The 16,833-nt window shown below is 33.9% G+C and overlaps 2 protein-coding genes across 6 annotated transcripts; both read right to left on the reverse strand.

The window, feature by feature from the left end:
* Positions 1–670: 670 nt before the first annotated feature.
* Positions 671–3,371, reverse strand: LOC127807363 (uncharacterized). Of its 2 annotated transcripts, none has more exons than XM_052345260.1 (7): positions 3,132–3,371; positions 2,913–3,009; positions 2,679–2,817; positions 1,809–1,891; positions 1,543–1,677; positions 1,384–1,450; positions 671–1,014 (listed from the first exon to the last, which is right to left on the reverse strand). In XM_052345260.1, exons 1-7 carry the CDS (start codon positions 3,221–3,223, stop codon positions 989–991), a joined length of 639 nt encoding a protein of 212 aa, XP_052201220.1. In that variant the 5' UTR covers positions 3,224–3,371; the 3' UTR covers positions 671–988. The 2 variants fall into 2 exon arrangements, with proteins under 2 accessions (XP_052201220.1, XP_052201137.1); XM_052345177.1 differs by having other exon boundaries at positions 1,346–1,450; positions 3,132–3,368.
* A 3,660-nt stretch (positions 3,372–7,031) lies between these two features.
* LOC127787719 (protein TIC 62, chloroplastic) lies at positions 7,032–15,615 on the reverse strand. Of its 4 annotated transcripts, none has more exons than XM_052315794.1 (13): positions 15,347–15,613; positions 13,881–13,998; positions 13,675–13,747; positions 13,553–13,604; positions 13,227–13,436; positions 12,443–12,524; positions 12,265–12,337; positions 12,056–12,166; positions 11,360–11,515; positions 9,986–10,119; positions 8,371–8,562; positions 7,504–7,704; positions 7,032–7,349 (listed from the first exon to the last, which is right to left on the reverse strand). In XM_052315794.1, exons 1-13 carry the CDS (start codon positions 15,525–15,527, stop codon positions 7,298–7,300), a joined length of 1,635 nt encoding a protein of 544 aa, XP_052171754.1. In that variant the 5' UTR covers positions 15,528–15,613; the 3' UTR covers positions 7,032–7,297. The 4 variants fall into 4 exon arrangements, with proteins under 4 accessions (XP_052171754.1, XP_052171762.1, XP_052171765.1 ...); XM_052315802.1 differs by having other exon boundaries at positions 13,227–13,403; positions 15,347–15,612; XM_052315805.1 differs by lacking the exon at positions 8,371–8,562 and having other exon boundaries at positions 15,347–15,615.
* Positions 15,616–16,833: the final 1,218 nt, after the last annotated feature.

The following is a 16,833-nucleotide window of genomic DNA, read 5'->3' on the forward strand; positions in this document are numbered from 1 at the left end:
GACAGACGAGGGCGATGGCGATGGCGGTGGCGGTGGCCGATCTTGGCATGGAAGGCAGTGGCGGTGGAGAATCTGGGCTCGGAGGGCTATAGCGGGCGAGGGAGATGGCAGTGGCGGGCGAATTTGGGTGTGGCAGTGATGGTCGTGACGAGCGATTGCAGTGATGGCGGTGGCATGGACGATGGAGGCAATCGAGCTTGAATAGAAAAGAAGAGAAAGAGAAGAGAGAAGAGAGGTTGAAGAAAAGGGATGAAAACGGTGACTGTTTTCTGTGTTTTGGATGGAGGCTGGTTTTGGCTGAAAACAGCCAAAATGTGTTTTTAGCATTTTGAGTTTTCTGTGTAAATTTTTTGTGTGTTTTGTAAAATGCGTTTTTGAAAATGAGTAAGTAAACGCGTTTTGAGTGTTTTGAAAAATTGAAAATAGAAAACGGGCTGAAAATGCCAAAGAGAACAGCCCCTTAATTTCCTGGATGACGTTACATGTTACAATAACAGTTCAGTTTATGGCAATAGCATTCAACCTTCCAATAATGATTGCATTGGCATATAGCCCAGAGAAGCCAATTACTTCCTTTGACCTTCATCAACTTAGAACAAGAAAAGGATAAATCAGGCAATCCACGGCATCGCCATAAAGTGAACAGCTACAACCGAACAGGCAAAGCTCAGAGTAAAATGCATGCTATTATTATTATTGCTCAGAGCTACAGAGTTGGGAGCGTACATATATCTATTGCATGTTGAGCTTTAGTTGCAAGTGGCTTAGGACCAAGAGTAAAAGGACGGAACGAGCAACTAAGACAACAATCACAACCCTTAATCCCAGTAGGTGAGGTAGAAGGACAGAAGCAGATCCAAATAAAATACAAAAGGTTTAGCATGATTTCTAACCATCATCTTCATGGATGTTGGTTCGGAAAATATAGTCTTCAGCTTCTAGTTCATCATGAAATAGAGACATAGACTTCACTGCAACCCTCTCATTGTCATTGTTCTCTGATGATCTGCAACCCTGAAAATTTATTTGTTGATTAATGGCACGGTATGGGTAGGCACAGTACAATTGCCTTTCACATTTGACATGAAAACTTTACATTGTGCTTGCATAGCTTTCGAATGCACAATTCAACTTCTAAGATGGTGCCATGACCAACCAGAATTGATTGCCCAACACAAAATGACCGTCTCCAAATGCTCTATGGAATAAAATGGCCACTGACAGACGGTATGCAAAACACTATCACATATTCATTTCCACGTAGCATAAAAATGCCACGTCATACAATATACGAATAGCCTCTATTGGCATTAAATGTCAAGCTCGTGACATTCACAGGACTAACCTTCTTCAAGATGTAGAAGAAATAGTGAAATTCATTACCAAAGGTATTCCACTCCACGGACCAAGTGAATTCTGGATCATTAAAGAAAGGGCGCCTGAAGTGTGGCTGTAAGAAGTGCAAATTGCAGGTGAAGAAAATAGCATAATAAAAAATTATAAGAAACAGCAAAGCCGGGTCTTATGGCATTGTAATATTACCTGGCCAAAGGCGATAGAGATGAAAATGCCGTCTTGTTTAAGAACCTGATGAACCCCTCGAAGCATTGTCATTACATTATTCACTGTTTCGGATTGTGGATTCCAAGGGTCACCACTGTCCACGAACAGAACATCCTTTGGATTCAAAATATACACATTCTCAACTATCAAAGGTCGGAGACTAAAAGTGACAAATAGATGGTACACCTGGTTCAGTATGTAGCAATTAAACTATAATAAAGAACCATAAAGTTTTGCAACTTTACCATTGTTCCTTTCTCTATAACCAGATCAAAGCATTCGTTGGTGAATGGCAGGTCCAGCATATCAGCTTCCAGCACTTTAATTTCTGATCATAGAGATAATCAGCTATGAATCAGAGTTACTGTAATCGTGGCTCTTACTTTACTACTGAGTAAACAGTCTTAAAATATAATGTTTATCAATAATGCATAAATACAAAAAGAAAATACTGTCAAAATAGCTAACATCTCTCTTACCAAGCAACACTCTTCTCCAGATACAAGTCAGAGGACTAACATAAAGATTTTTGCATTGCTAATTAAATGACCAACTATTCCAGTGCAGCAGTTCTGACTTTTATGTTGCCCTTAAGAATCCGTAATCTTAGAACAACATGTGCAGCTGAATCTTGAATTTCAAGATGCAAACATTTATGTATCACCAAACCATACAAAATATATAATAAAGTGAAAAAATGAAAAGCTTTGGTCTCAGTCATTTAAGGGTTCTGTTATTTACTTATTTTTCGTTTTCAACGTTTTTTGAACCACCTAGTGGGATTAAGGCATGGTGGTATTGAAAATGCTATTATTTTCATATAATAACAATTTTCAAATTAGTAAAAACATATGTTCGCTGTTCCTTAAAATTGGACACTTCACGACCAATTCTAACAAAATAATTTTTGAAATCAGTTAAATAGTTTTTTTTCTGGTTCTGGAACCAAAAATCAGTTCTTAGAACCAAAACAAAAAAGAAACGCTCTTCACTTTTCTTTTCCTTTGCTCGTCGAGAAAATTTACATCAAATTAAGCCATTCAAAGTTCAATTGAATAATAATGTTTCTATATCAAATAGGTAGCTCGGTATTTTGTCAAAATGAAGCCACAAACCTCTGTATCCCTTGGACAGCAACCTTTTCTGCATCTTCTCCACAGCCACTGCGGACAAATCAATGCAGGTTATATCAGTAATTCCATCCCTGTACAGTTCTTCACACAACTGCGAGTTTCCACACCCGAGTTCCAAGACCTGCATGATTCGTTTCCCAAATATCTCTACCAGTAACTTCTTGACGAAGCAAGAAAGCAGCACGAAATTTACAGCGAGAAGAGAACAATTCTTACAGAGGAATTAGGTTTGACGTGTTGCTGAATGAGATGGCGAAAATGAGAGTAGTCTTTGAACCATTCGTAATGCTCCTCGCGACCGAACCTCTCGTCCCTGAAACATAGAATGAATAAACAAAATTACGAGGGGAGAAGCCGCTCTGGGAGCATCGATTGTTTCTTCCTTCTGCGTTTTCTTATTATCCAAACGATGGAGTGTCAAGAGTCGGTGCTCACCAGTAGTGGGGATCGAGGTATGCCATAGCGGTGGATGGTTCGACGGCGCAGGTTTTCTGCGTTCCCGGCCTGTTTTCTCCGCCTTGATTCATTTCAGTGTTCGTCTCCGGTTAGATACCCTGCTTCTTCCGAGCTCCGTACTGCAGGGCTTTACTTGGGGGACGGAGAAAACCCTAGCCCTTGTTTAGGAGAGCACCGAGTACAAGACCAAATATATACATATATACCTCCCCCTTCCCTCCAGGCCCCCCTCCAAAACATAGGGTAAATAGGGATCAATCAAAGTGACTTTCCATTTTAATTTTATAACATACAAGACGAAATATTTATATTTTCTTAAAACACAGTTGTATGATTTTAATTTGATTGATTCTAATGCCCGAGCACACATATATACTTTTTTATTTTTTTAAACTTCTCATCTATATATATATTATAACAAAACAGCCGTCAAAATTTTTCCCGCCCATTTTTAGTTACTATTTTAATATTTTATTATATTTTTTAATTTTTTTTTTACCCGAAATAGAATTTTTATAGGTCATTAATTAAGTCTAGATTGGTGAAAAACATGTAATTCTTGGAACACGTAAATGATTTTTTTATGATTGAATAGAGTTTGGAAAATGTGTAAGCATGCTGGTAGATGAAGAGACAAGATCTAATCTATATTATTAATTTTTAAATATTAATATAAAATATTAATTGAAATAAATTACAAAAAAATGAAACTTTCTTAAATCGGGAGAAATCTTGAGATATCAGGTAATACCGTCGAATACCAACTGCCAAGTAAATTTTTTATTTTATTTTTATTTTATATATAGTTTAATTAATTTAAATTTATTTTTTATAATTTTAAATGTTATAATTTTATATATAACTTAAATGTTATAATTTTATTTTTTAACTTTATTTTTTTTATTACTTCCTTAAAAATGTGACATGTCTTAAATGTGATAATTAATTGTTAGAGGGAATATGTAAAATCATGTATGGATAATCAATTTTAAAATTTTGATTATTATTATTTATATAATTAATTGATTATTTAAATTATCTTTATTTTATATATAGTTTAACTATTTTAAATTTATTTTTTATAATTTTAAATGTTATAATTTTATATATAACTTAAATGTTATAATTTTACTTTTTAATTTTATTTTTTTATAGTTTAATTTGTTGTTTTCTTAAAAATGTGACATGTCTTAAATGTGGTAATTGATTGCAAGGAAAAATATGTAAAGTCATGTATGTATAATTAATTTTGAAAATTTGATTATTATCATTTATATAATTAATTAATTATTTAAATTATATTTATTTTATGTAGTTTAATTAATTTAAATTTATTTTCTTATAATTTTAAATGTTATAATTTTATATATAACTTAAATATTATAATTTTATTTTTTAACTTTATTTTTTTGTTGCTTTCTTAAAAATTTGATTTGTCTTAAATGTGGTAATTGATTGTCAGGAGAAATATGTAAAGTCATATATGGATAATTAATTTTGAAAATTTGATTATTATCATTTATATAATTAATTGATTATTTAAATTATTCTTATTTTATATATAGTTTAATTATTTTAAATTTATTTTTTTATATCTTTAAATGTTATAATATTATATATAACTTAAATGTTATAATTTTATTTTTTAACTTTATTTTTATTTGTTGTTTTCTTAAAAATGTGACATGTCTTAAATGTGGTAATTAATTGCTAGGAAAAATATGTAAAGTCATGTATGTATAATTAATTTTGAAAATTTGATTACTATCATTTATATAATTAATTATTTATTTAAATTATCTTTATTTTATGTAGTTTAATTAATTTAAATTTATTTTCTTATAATTTTAAATGTTATATTTTATATATAACTTAAATATTATAATTTTATTTTTTAACTTTATTTTTTTGTTACTTTCTTAAAAATTTGATCTGTCTTAAATGTGATAATTGATTATCAGGAAAAATATGTAAAGTCATATATGGATAATCAATTTTGAAAATTTGATTATTATTATTTTTATAATTAATTGATTATTTAAATTTATTTTTTATATTTTAAAATATTATAATTTTATATATAATTTAAATATTATAATTTTACTTTTTAACTTTTTTTTTTATTATTTTCTTAAAATTTGACCTGTCTTAAATGTGGTAATTGATTGTTAAACATGTAAAATCATGGATAATCAATTTTGAAAATTTGATTATTACCGTTTATATAATTAATTGATTATTTAAATTATCTTTATTTTATATATAGTTTAATTAATTTAAATTTATTTTCGTATAATTTTAAATATTATAATTTTAAATATAACTTAAATGTTATAATCTTATTTTTTAACTTTCTTTTTACTTCTTTAATAATTTGACCTATCTTCAATGTGGTAATTAATTATTAGGAGAAATATATAAAGTTGAATAATCAATTTTGAAAATTTGATTATTATTATTTATATAATTAATTGATTATTTAAATTATCTTTATTTTACATACAATTTAATTAATTTAAATTTATTTTTTATAATTTTAAATGTCATAATTTTATTTTTCAACTTAATTGATTATTGTCATTTATTTAATTCTCATTTTTTCCATTGGTCTACTCCGAAGATGTGCTATATGTTGGACTTGGAGAAATTAAATACAAATTAAATTTGTGTTTTGAAAATTATGTTAAGTAAGATTCAGATTGTGTGGTAAAGCGTGGGAAAAAAAGAGAAACTTAATGGTGATATGTGATTTGATAAATTGAGAGAAATTGAAGAATTTGAAGAAAAAAAAATTAATAGAATAAAACAAATATCTCTCTCTCTTTTTCCTCTTCATTCCCGTTCAACACTTTCATTTCCTCTCTTCTCCTTTCTCAATTCTTCTTCTTAAATTTTCTCTTCTTCTTTACTTTTATTTAGTAAATTTTAATCGTATTTTTTTATCCAGTTTGGTCTTCTGGTGTAACATAGCACCACTATTCTATGAAGTGAGTGATATGAATACAACTAGAAAAAATTAAGCATTGAGGGTTCGTGTAGCACGCACATATGAGACAAATACATGTGAAAATAAAAAAAAAAATATGTCTACCATTGAATGCATATTTTAGAATAAAGAGGTTGGTTATCTTTTATTTTTTTTTCCTGTTATCGTGTAATTTTTGTATTTTTTTACGCATTGCTTATTGTATTACATGTTAATTTAGGTTTATTTTCTATATGGTTTCGGGATAAAGTTATGTACTTTTTATTATTTGTCTACCCTTGAATGTATATAAGGAAATCTTTCAAAATTTATAATCATTTTGTTGTATTCTCATGATTGTAACACGATTATTTTGTTTAATTTTTACTTATTTATTGTGGTTTTCATTTATTGTAATTACTAAATTATACAACTTTCGCTTTAATAATTTATTTTTTTTTTTACAATATCCATGCATCGCATGAGTAATCCACTAGTTTTATTTTAAAGAACAAAGGATTGAACATTATTTTTTATTTTGACTCACTCCCAATCAGAATGTATCATATTTTATAAAAATATTTACTGTAACCTTAAAATAGAGAATATCCATTCAATTTTGCAACCCTAACTAAAAAACCATCAAAAGATTCAAAAGCAAAGCAAAACCCTCTCAGAGGCAATCCATTATTTTGTCAATTTCACATTTCAGATGTACTATGTGGTTTCTGTGAATATAATCTTATTTAAGTCTTAAAGAGATAATTTTAGCATCATTTATAGATTGAAGGTATGTAATGGCAGTGGTACATGACCAGAACAATCATTCAATTCCTTTGCTCCTCAGAAAGCACAGAAGACAGAACACAAAGGCCAAAAAGGCCCAGAGAAATCACACAACTTGGGCTGCAAGATAATGGAAAAGATGGAGCCTGAAATTGAATCACAGAAACATTACATGTTCAAGTTCATGAGACCAGAATCATGTTGCGGTTTAGATGCACGCTGTCGATCAGCGTATGACAATCGAATCAACAACAGTCAGAAACTACGCGAAGGAAATGGCTCACAAGAAAATTTTCCATGCAAGTCAAACACCATCCCTTGTTTTCTTGAATGAATAGGGTATTTTGCAGACAGTCCCCGAGGAAATTTGAATCTGTGGGCGGTCATGGCCTTCTTATAAGTTTCTTGGGGGTCCTGGAGAAGTTGGGGGCTTCAAGTCCGGATACCTGTTAAATCGACATGCATGATTTTTAGAGAAACGACGCTGGGGAATTGTTGGAACTCGTATTGGTTTGCGTTTTATTAACACCCATTTCAAATCTATTTGAAGCGCAGAAGTGAGGAAAGAGGAAGAGAACCCAAGAACTGTAAATGACTTACATGGTGAAAGGTGAGAGCGGCCTTCGTTTTGGTTCAGCACCCCGGCGTTCATCCTGTGGCTTATCTGCAGGTGGGGATTCGGCTGTGATGTTTATTGGCACAGTGGCCTTCAGAGAGCCATCATTTGAGGAAGATGGTACCAACAGAGTCCCATTTGGCGCATTAGGAGATGGCGATGTAGGTGGTTTTAAGTCATCATATCTGAGAACAAAAATATGTGAAAAGGTGTATCGGGACATTGAATTCAAAAGAAAATTTATTTAACTCATTATCAGTACAACTGTGTTTTACAAACATGGAAAGTGACTGCTAGACAGAAAACAAACTTCAACTACCTAAAAATAAGACTTCATATAGTTAAGACATTGGTATTCAAAAGATATTGACAGATAAAGCAAATAGGATTGGGGATAACGAAGAATCACAAGAAAAAGAAAAGAAGGGGTAGTATGAGATGTCAACAAGAAGGTGGAAGAATAATACCATGCCCCGACCTCAAGAAGCAAATGAACTTCAGGATAAGAAAAGGCTTTCCATGAGAATGGAAGAATCGAGGAGAAAAAAATGTGGTTTCTATTGAAGGATCATGAATAATTTGATCCCTTTTGGCACAGAAAAAACAAGGATTAAAACACCATGCCACCTAATCATGCTTCTGTTAAGTCATAATTGACAAGGAATTAGCAAAGGTTCAGAACATCAGGGATTCATAACAGATGTTTAGGTAGAACACTTTAAACACGGGAATCCATGGCGGCAGCAGAGGCAAAAATTCCAGATAAACAAGTGTCCTAGTATTTTCTGAGCTTTAAAGGAAAATTAGAGAGCCAAACATGCAGGAAAAAGTTGAGATCATCATGTACTTACACATAGTAAGGTGATTGATAAGAATCTAGATTCTGGGAAGGACCCGTCTCAACAGAACTGGTGGTAATGACTTTTGCAACATCATTACCACTAGTTTCTGGTACAACTTCAGCAGATGAAAAACTCAAATTATCCTCTCTTGGACCACTCGGGGTTGGACTTGGAGAACTAGGTGGCTTCAAGTCCTCATAGCTGTTGATATCATTAAGTCAGCAGTTACCAGAATCAGTTATTGTTGTGTCATAGATAAAAGCCCATTAAAAGATCAAATAAGCCCAAAAGCCCAAAATGTCTTTTTGGGCTAAAAGACATAAATTTCCCATATGTAAGGGGGTCCTACACAAAGCGCTCAAATATAATAAGTCCGACATTTAAAAATCCTTTTGAATATTCCAAGAAAATGATAGATAATTATCCATAGCGAATTCTAAATTCTAAAATGATTATGAAATATTTGGATAAGTATCATCCTGAGAAATTCTATCCCTAAAAAGGGCAAGATAAACGTCATCCATCAAGATAAGCGTTATCTACAAGAATCATAATTTTGTTATATTTTAAATCATTCCATATTTCTTTATAAATAAGGAGTCATTCATTCCTAAAATGTGAGAAGATCTTTGATATTAATTTCAATACAGTTTCTTTTATCATACTCAGTGTCTAACTTAAGCGTCAGAGTGTTTGCACGGGGACCTCTCCGCGCCCTCTGACTCTTTTCTTATTTTTGCAGGCTCAGGCGGCTTGAAGACGACGTTTTCATTCAACAAATTTATTGTTGTATCTATATAACAACAGTTATTAATAAAAATAGCAGAGGACAATGTTTTAAAACGTAGCAGATAGAAAGTCATTTTTATTTCTTGGAATTTGAAGCACATTCCAACATGATGTATGAGATCCCCACTTTGAAAAAGTCTGTTGCAGATATGACAGTTCTTTGCAGCACTTTACACCTCAGTTTGTTACATACTTGATCACATAATGCATCATATATTTGTGTTTTATGCTGCAAATGCTAACACATTTAAAATAAGCTTACGCTGTATAAAGCGAGAGAGGATGTTCTTTAATCACTTCTGTCAGGACAGCTTCTGTTTCATTCACAGTGCTTGTGGATTTTGAAGTTTTATTTTCTTTAGGTGGAGGGGTGGACTCTGTAGAAACGGAAAGGAGCTAATTCCCTTGATTAGTGGGAATCATCTCCAATCCTTTGATTGATACCCCAAATCCCTTCCTGGATTGATAGAGTTTATTGTAGGAATATTATGTATATTCTTCTTACCTAAATTATTCTTTCCTATTGTGTTGTATTCTTCCTCTATAAGAAAGAGAGGAATCATTGTATCCTATTCACAGTGAAAATAGATTTCCTTCTCCATATCCATTTTTCCAGTTTACAGACTCCAATGCTGCTAGAGTGGCCTCTGTACTGCTTGTTACAGTAGCAACAGTTGAAGTCCTTGGAGTTGGGGAGGGGGATGTAGGTGGTCTCAGATCTTCATATCTATTGGTTGGGTTCAGAGACAGAAAATGGGAAAACGCAAAAATACGATAGTTATATTGCAAACAAAAATATTTTTATTGACATGTATTACAGCTTAAGATGACTAACGCTGTATATGGAGAAAGCGGCCTTGCTGCTTCAGCTTGTGCTTTGGTAGGCTCTTTCTCAGCAGGAGCACTCGGAGTCTCAGATTCAGCACTCATGGAAGCTGCAGGTTGAGACCCGCCAACAGCATCTGATTCCTGATAATTTCCCAAAGGAAGTTCTTGTAACTTACGTGTACAAACAAAAGCCTTCATAAAGTTAGAAGTTTCTAACCCTTGCGGACATGTTAGCACACAACTTTAGAGTTGCTACTCAAGACCTTTTTCATTTGAGTAGAGCTATATATTTTGTCATAGAGAGATATTACTGCTGAGTGGTTGCAGTTTCAAAGCTAATGCAAGTCACTAAGTACAGATCATTCTTCTTTCTTAGTTACCTGAATGCATTAAATAGAAGCAAAAGGTAGGTAAGAGAAGGTTAAATGCAAAACCCATGGTTTTGGCGGGAGCATAACTGAAAGACTTCAGTGGGTTTGAGGCACCTATTTTCCAATTACTGAGCAAAATATTGTCACTTACATGGTAGGTCTTTGGGTATGCCTATCCATACTAGGTGAACTGTTTGAGTAAATTTGTTGCATGGATTGTATAGGTATTTTGGTTTGTTATTTTTAGCATACCTTATTGGTGTAAAAACAAATATATTTCTCTAGTATAAAAACAAAGCTTTCAGAAAGAGACATTTCAAAAATCAAAAGGGATGCCTGAATTGAAGTGTATGGCTAATTCCTCATAAATGAGGTAAAAGTAAAACCATGCTCACAAAGAGGTACATACTATTTCAAACACAAAAATAGGATACACTTGACTTTTGTTTAAAGATGTTTGGCACCAATTCTAGGCAATCTAGAGCAGCTAAAGCCTTCCTCATAGTTAGGTTCACTTGACCAAGCATGGGGTCAATTTTCAAAAGGGATTTTTTTTTTTTTCCTATTAAGAATTTATTTACTAATATATTTTTCAGCAGTAATATATTTTAAATATATCTCTGAACAAGTGGTCTCATCAAACCAACCTCCATGCCCTTTTCTATGTGAACTATTTTTCAAGTGTTCTACAAGTTTCTTTCTTTCTTTTATTTTTTTGTTAGGTAAAGGAAGTGTTATGAAAGTGTCTAACAAGTCATTTTACAATATGATAGAATTTTGAGAGCATTTTGAAAATGTTCCTGAGAAGTTTCCCTCCAAAAAAAGTTTTGTCCATACTCCACAACCATGAATATCTAGGTAAAGAGATTACTGGAAAATATAGTATATTTCACTTTTATGAATAAAGTTGGATGAATAGTTCAGCATCTCAAGCCTCTCAAAAATCTTCTGAAAAATGATTGGATAGATGGTTGTCTATCTGTCCTTTTGACAGTAGAAAGGAAAACTACCTTCTTCAATGGTTTGGCCTCAACAAGTTGAGATGGAATCTTCACAAGGAGGTCCCCCAAGGGAGTGAGTGGTGCAGTTGTTTCGGCAATTACTTCAACCACTTTACAGCATGAAAGACTGCGGTTTTTTGCCATGAATGCCATAAGTTCAGCCACCTGCCATTATCAAGAAAAAGTTAACTTTAGTTGCTGATTAGGCAAATTTCAATTCTCTTCCAAGTGATTAGCTAAAATGGACTGGCTTGATTCCAATTGTTAGTACTAAAGTTTAATTAATTGAGACAGCAGTTTGGATCATGGTAAATTTGGCCTCCTCAGCTACTCATAAAGTACATCCAACCATCCTGACCTATTCAAATCCAACTTATAAAGCTTTCAACTGGGACCCCCCTTTACTAATAGAGGTGAATCCAGGTGATAATGTCAGTGGGGTTCAGAAAGCAACACTATTAACTGGTCATCTTAGTTCAAGCTGACTCTTCTTATTGTTACCCACTAAGGAAACAGTTTCTTTACAATAATTTGTCCTTCCTTTTCTTCAAAATATTGTAAGGCCATTAATCAGACAGCTAAGCAGGCATCATGCACCATGCTATGAAGGAAAGCGGACCACGAATACACAAGGCACCCAGCCTCAAATTGAAGGGAAATGGAAGGGTTTCACATATCATGCAAATAATTCCTCAAGAAGAAAACCTGAAGGTTTGACACTTGACCGCCAAATAATGTATCTGCCTCTGAAAGGGTAATGTTATGAGTTTCCTTGTAAGCATCAGTAGGCCGCTCCATGCCTCCCGGCCTCACTATCTGAAATTTAACAAGATTAGAATAAGTGATCATATCTAAGTGGACATATATATTCTGAAGCACCATGCTTGTATCTTCAAAAAATCTATGAAACTCACTGTGTAAGGAAGACCGCTGGCTAGCAGTGCTTCTTCAGCCTTTCTTTTCCATATCAGGACTCCCCAAAACAAACTTTTGCAGCAGATGCAAAGGATAGACAAATCTTTTCATTAACACACAAATTATTTGAGAAGCCAACAGCAAATTGTTTTAAAAGATCAAAAGCTTCTTGCTTACTTTAAAATGGCTGCAGGAAACCCAATCTTGTTTGTTCCCAAAGATGTAAGCAAAATGAAATGGTTAACTCTTGCAGTAGTTGCTGCACATTTTAAAAGAATACTCAGGTTGTAAAATGCCGGATCCAAAGATGATATGTTTGATTCAAATTTGAGGAAATTTCATCCCGTACAGTAAAATCTTCCAACAGTGCATGTCCTATCTTTTTCCACAAGCAGAAAATAATAACGAGGGTGAATATAGCCATAATTGATGAAGCCATGAAAGTAATGAAGATGAATGGAGTGGTTATAAGGATTCATAAACCAAATCTGACTTTAGCATTTCACTGCCGCTGCAAGTATGTACTGAGTACCAAGCTTTAGCATGGCATGAATTGGTTCTCCTAAAAGTTATTATGGTTCATTTTAATCTCTATTGTTCCAAACATCAGAAATTTTAGGGAGATGATGGATATAAAATTAGCAGTCAAGCTACAATCTCAGGTTTAGGTAACATGGCAAGAACAATAAAACCATCACCCTCTCCTTCATGTAATCCAGTAGAAGTTCCCTAACTTTTACGATGAAGCAGTGAAGAAAAAGTATTAAGATTCGAAAATTTCTACCTTTCACGACTGTCACTAATATTCTTTCTGTTCATTTAGTTTATCTTTTAGATTTGTGTACTTACGAAAATCTAAAAGATTTTATGTACTGCTGCTTGTTTTCAGTTAACATGTATTAGTCACCTGATGCCAAACTGAAAACAATAAAGCACATATCTCAAATCATAATTTTCTAACCTGCATCAATAAGGTTTTTTGTTGCCTGGTAGTCAATTCGATATGGCCCAGAGATATCAAAGACCTCCTTTTCGCTGGCACCAATGCAGCATACAACGACTGATGCACGGCCTAGTGCTGGCCCAATCTGATCCTGTTTCTCCAAGTCACATTCTACTATTTCAAGCTTCTCTATAGCTGGCCTAAAGACCAAAGCAATCCTGTTATTTGCTAGAGGAGCAACGTTCATCAAATAGAATTTGCATCTCCAAACAGTTAATGGATATAAAAGTTCAGAGTACAAAAACATATGAAGAACGAGGTTTTGAGAGCTTATACTTTCTTACGTTTAGTTCCCTCACTTCCAGCCTCACTATCAAGCTTCATCTGCTGAACACTCTGCAGGCAAACCTATTATTCAGTACATGAAGGATATAGAAAATTAACATAGCCGTCACTGAAGCCATACTTGCAAAAGAGGTTCTGCCCTCTGAACACTTCTTACACCAGCTCTAACATTGAATCCCAACTTCAAAAGTTCCCTGAGCACAAGGAAAAATAAATAAATAAAAATAAAAACGAAAAATGAAATGAACTTGGCAGAATATTTAACAACAAACTGCCAGGTCTGTCTATGCTTTTATTTTATTAATAAAGCAAGCAACAGAATGTAACCTCACAGTCCTTGAACCAACTCTACCAGTAGCACCTGCTACAAATACAAGATTCTCATCCTTTAAATCAGAATCCTTCGGAATTGCTTCAACTGCAGTTGCGCTGAATTTTATGGAGCCTGATAGATGCCCAAACACATCAATTAAAAATGGAAGCAGACAAATGCATGATGAGATGTTCTATCAGAGAAGGAAAATTCTTTCATAGTGGTTCATACAATCTTGGTTCCAGGTTATTTCTTTACCATCGAATTCTTGTGCCTCAGTGCAAACCAAAGCTCCTTAGACATTAAAAAAAAATGTGTCTATAGACACAGTGGAAAAGTTTTTTTCTTATTTTTTATGCTGCAGATATGTTTTAGTTTTCAATAAAAGACGTAATTTTTTTGCAGATAGTCATAAGAAGTTTCTTAGCTTTCTTTGTAAATATGGAATGAATGACCAATGAATTCTTCTATCATTGTTAGTCCACAATGATTATAAACATTGACTAATGGCTTGGATCATGCATTTGAAGAAATTTTTAGCCATGTAGATAATGAGTGAATTGCACCCGGACAGCCTCAAATTATGGCATTATGCAGTCAGGGTCACCACCTTTCAGGTTCCTGCATAGGTATGTCCTAAGTTTTTTTGATATATTTTGAGGCACCTCATACCATGAGTTGACTGCATGGATCAAGCACAAGACAGTAATGCCCTCATAAATTGAGGGGGATTAACATGGATTAATTTGGGGAAATACCCATCCTGGATACCTGTCAGAATTTTAAACGCCAAAATCGAAGTTGCAATACCAAAATTTCTGAATATTTAATATTTCAATTTCATAAATAATGAATTTATCATAGAATATCTTGAAGGTTTCAGATTCAATGTATGTGATAGCATTTGTAACCAGAAACAAGCAGCTCGTAAGAAGGAAAGTTAGTAGTAAAACTGCAAAAGATAATGGCAGTGTTCACAGCAATGATGCTGGCCCTTTAACATCCTTTCTAATAAATAAATCTTTGCACTTAGCCATAGTTCCCAAAAATAATAATTAACCAGTTCTGCAGAGCTGACTACTCTTCCACATATATACTAAACAGAAAAGAGTAAAGAGCATAATCAATTGATATGAAAAAATTCCACCCAAAAGTTATATCTCTATACAAAAGGCACAGTAGCTTTTTGTGAGCTCCTGGAGAGTTTCAGGAAAACCAATTCGCTGTCTTAATCTGACGTCATTTTGGTGCAGGAGGCCAGAAGATGAATTCAACTAAGCCACAACTAACAAAAGCAATTCATCTTGAGCACACATTTTAGTTTTCTTGGAATTTAAATTATGGAATACCCATAACAGAAAAAGATTAAAAAAAAAAACTTTCATCTTTCCACACTTTCACACCAGCCAAACAGCCAAACAGGGATCATTTTCAATCAGATTAACACATTGCCACCAGAAACATATAACAACTAAAATACCTGAAGCTTGAGCTCTGTAACCAAGAAGTTTGAGCTTTCTGGTATCTGGGTTCCTCTTGAAATTGGGAGTCCCGATAACTTGACCACTCAAAAGTAGCTTTTTTTCTCTAAGCCCTAATTGGGTTAGGGCAGAGGGAATGCCTGTTACAGGGGAGGATGATTGCAGAGAGTGGAGCTCCATTACTAGGGTTTTTTCCTGCTCGGAGGTTGTGGAGAAGGAAGAGTTTAATGATAACCGTGGTGGCTCTCAATCTAGTTGTCGTAGCACCACCACTCCATGTTGATATGATAAGAGACCCCACCGGAAAATGGAAACAGGTTACCTGATTGAGACACTGGCCAATGGGAAAACGATATTCTTGAATACATTTTCACTCAAAATTCTATCGCGAAGAAAAACAAAATATAATTTATAATTATACTTATAATTATTGGATGGTGGACTTTACTACCTCAGTTGTCAATACCAATACCATTATATTCTGACCGGAACGGCCGAAATGTTTCGATTTTTCATTAAAACCGGAATGGCGATTCTTTTGTTTTGCACCTGCCAATTTTTCGGCCATTCCGGTCCATATCGACTGGAAAGAGAATTTCGACGAATAAAAGATGATAATTTTGGGATGATCATCATTGTGCGATTTTTATCATTCGTGTCTTTAATTTTGACAAAGAAGATAAATTACATATATAAACTTTGCCTTTATTATGCCCCAATAATAGAGAGAAAAATGATGAATCTTATAAGAAGGTAGGCAGACAGGTAAGTGGCTTCGGAAGGGAACGTAAGAGCCATTGATTCTTTCGATGAATCGGTTGCTTTGGAAGCACTATTTCAAAAGGATTCCTTCGAAAGAGCCTTGGGGAAGAAATATACGAAAAAGACACGTGCCCCTCTACCACTCACCTTGAAGCTCGAGCCATATAAAAGTCAATTACAGTTCTCAAATAGGGGATCCAGATATCGGTATATCATTTTCACTTTCCTCTAGAAACTTAGCCTATTTTTCCTTTTGTTACTGACTTAAGTATTGAAAAGTCTTCGCGAGAGGAAAATCATGCAAGCTTTCTAACTCTTGTTTGCCCTCTACAGTTCATTCGGAAGCATTACATTCATTCATTCGGAAGACCTGCTTGTAGAAGAAGATAAAACACTTCAGAGGACTTGTCTACTTTCTTCGAAAAAAATCCACATTAGCACAAGTTTCCTTCGGAAGCGACCTTATGGAAGCACTTCCAATTGCAAAAACTCCCATTTGTGTGAAATTACCCTTCGAGAAGACCTTTGGGAAGGGATATCACAAAAGAATGCCTACAAAAACACTCCAAGTCACTAGCCCCCACTCGCATGAAATTTCTCTTCAAAAGGAACACTCCGGAAACAGCTGTTTGGAAGGCTCATTCGAAAGCATTCCTTCGGAAGCTTACCATATCTCAGTGGCTAAACTTTGATTGAATCTCGAGACCATTGGCATCCACAGGCA

Source organism: Diospyros lotus, chromosome 1, assembly GCF_014633365.1.
Source record: "Diospyros lotus cultivar Yz01 chromosome 1, ASM1463336v1, whole genome shotgun sequence".
Classification (NCBI taxonomy): domain Eukaryota; kingdom Viridiplantae; phylum Streptophyta; class Magnoliopsida; order Ericales; family Ebenaceae; genus Diospyros; species Diospyros lotus.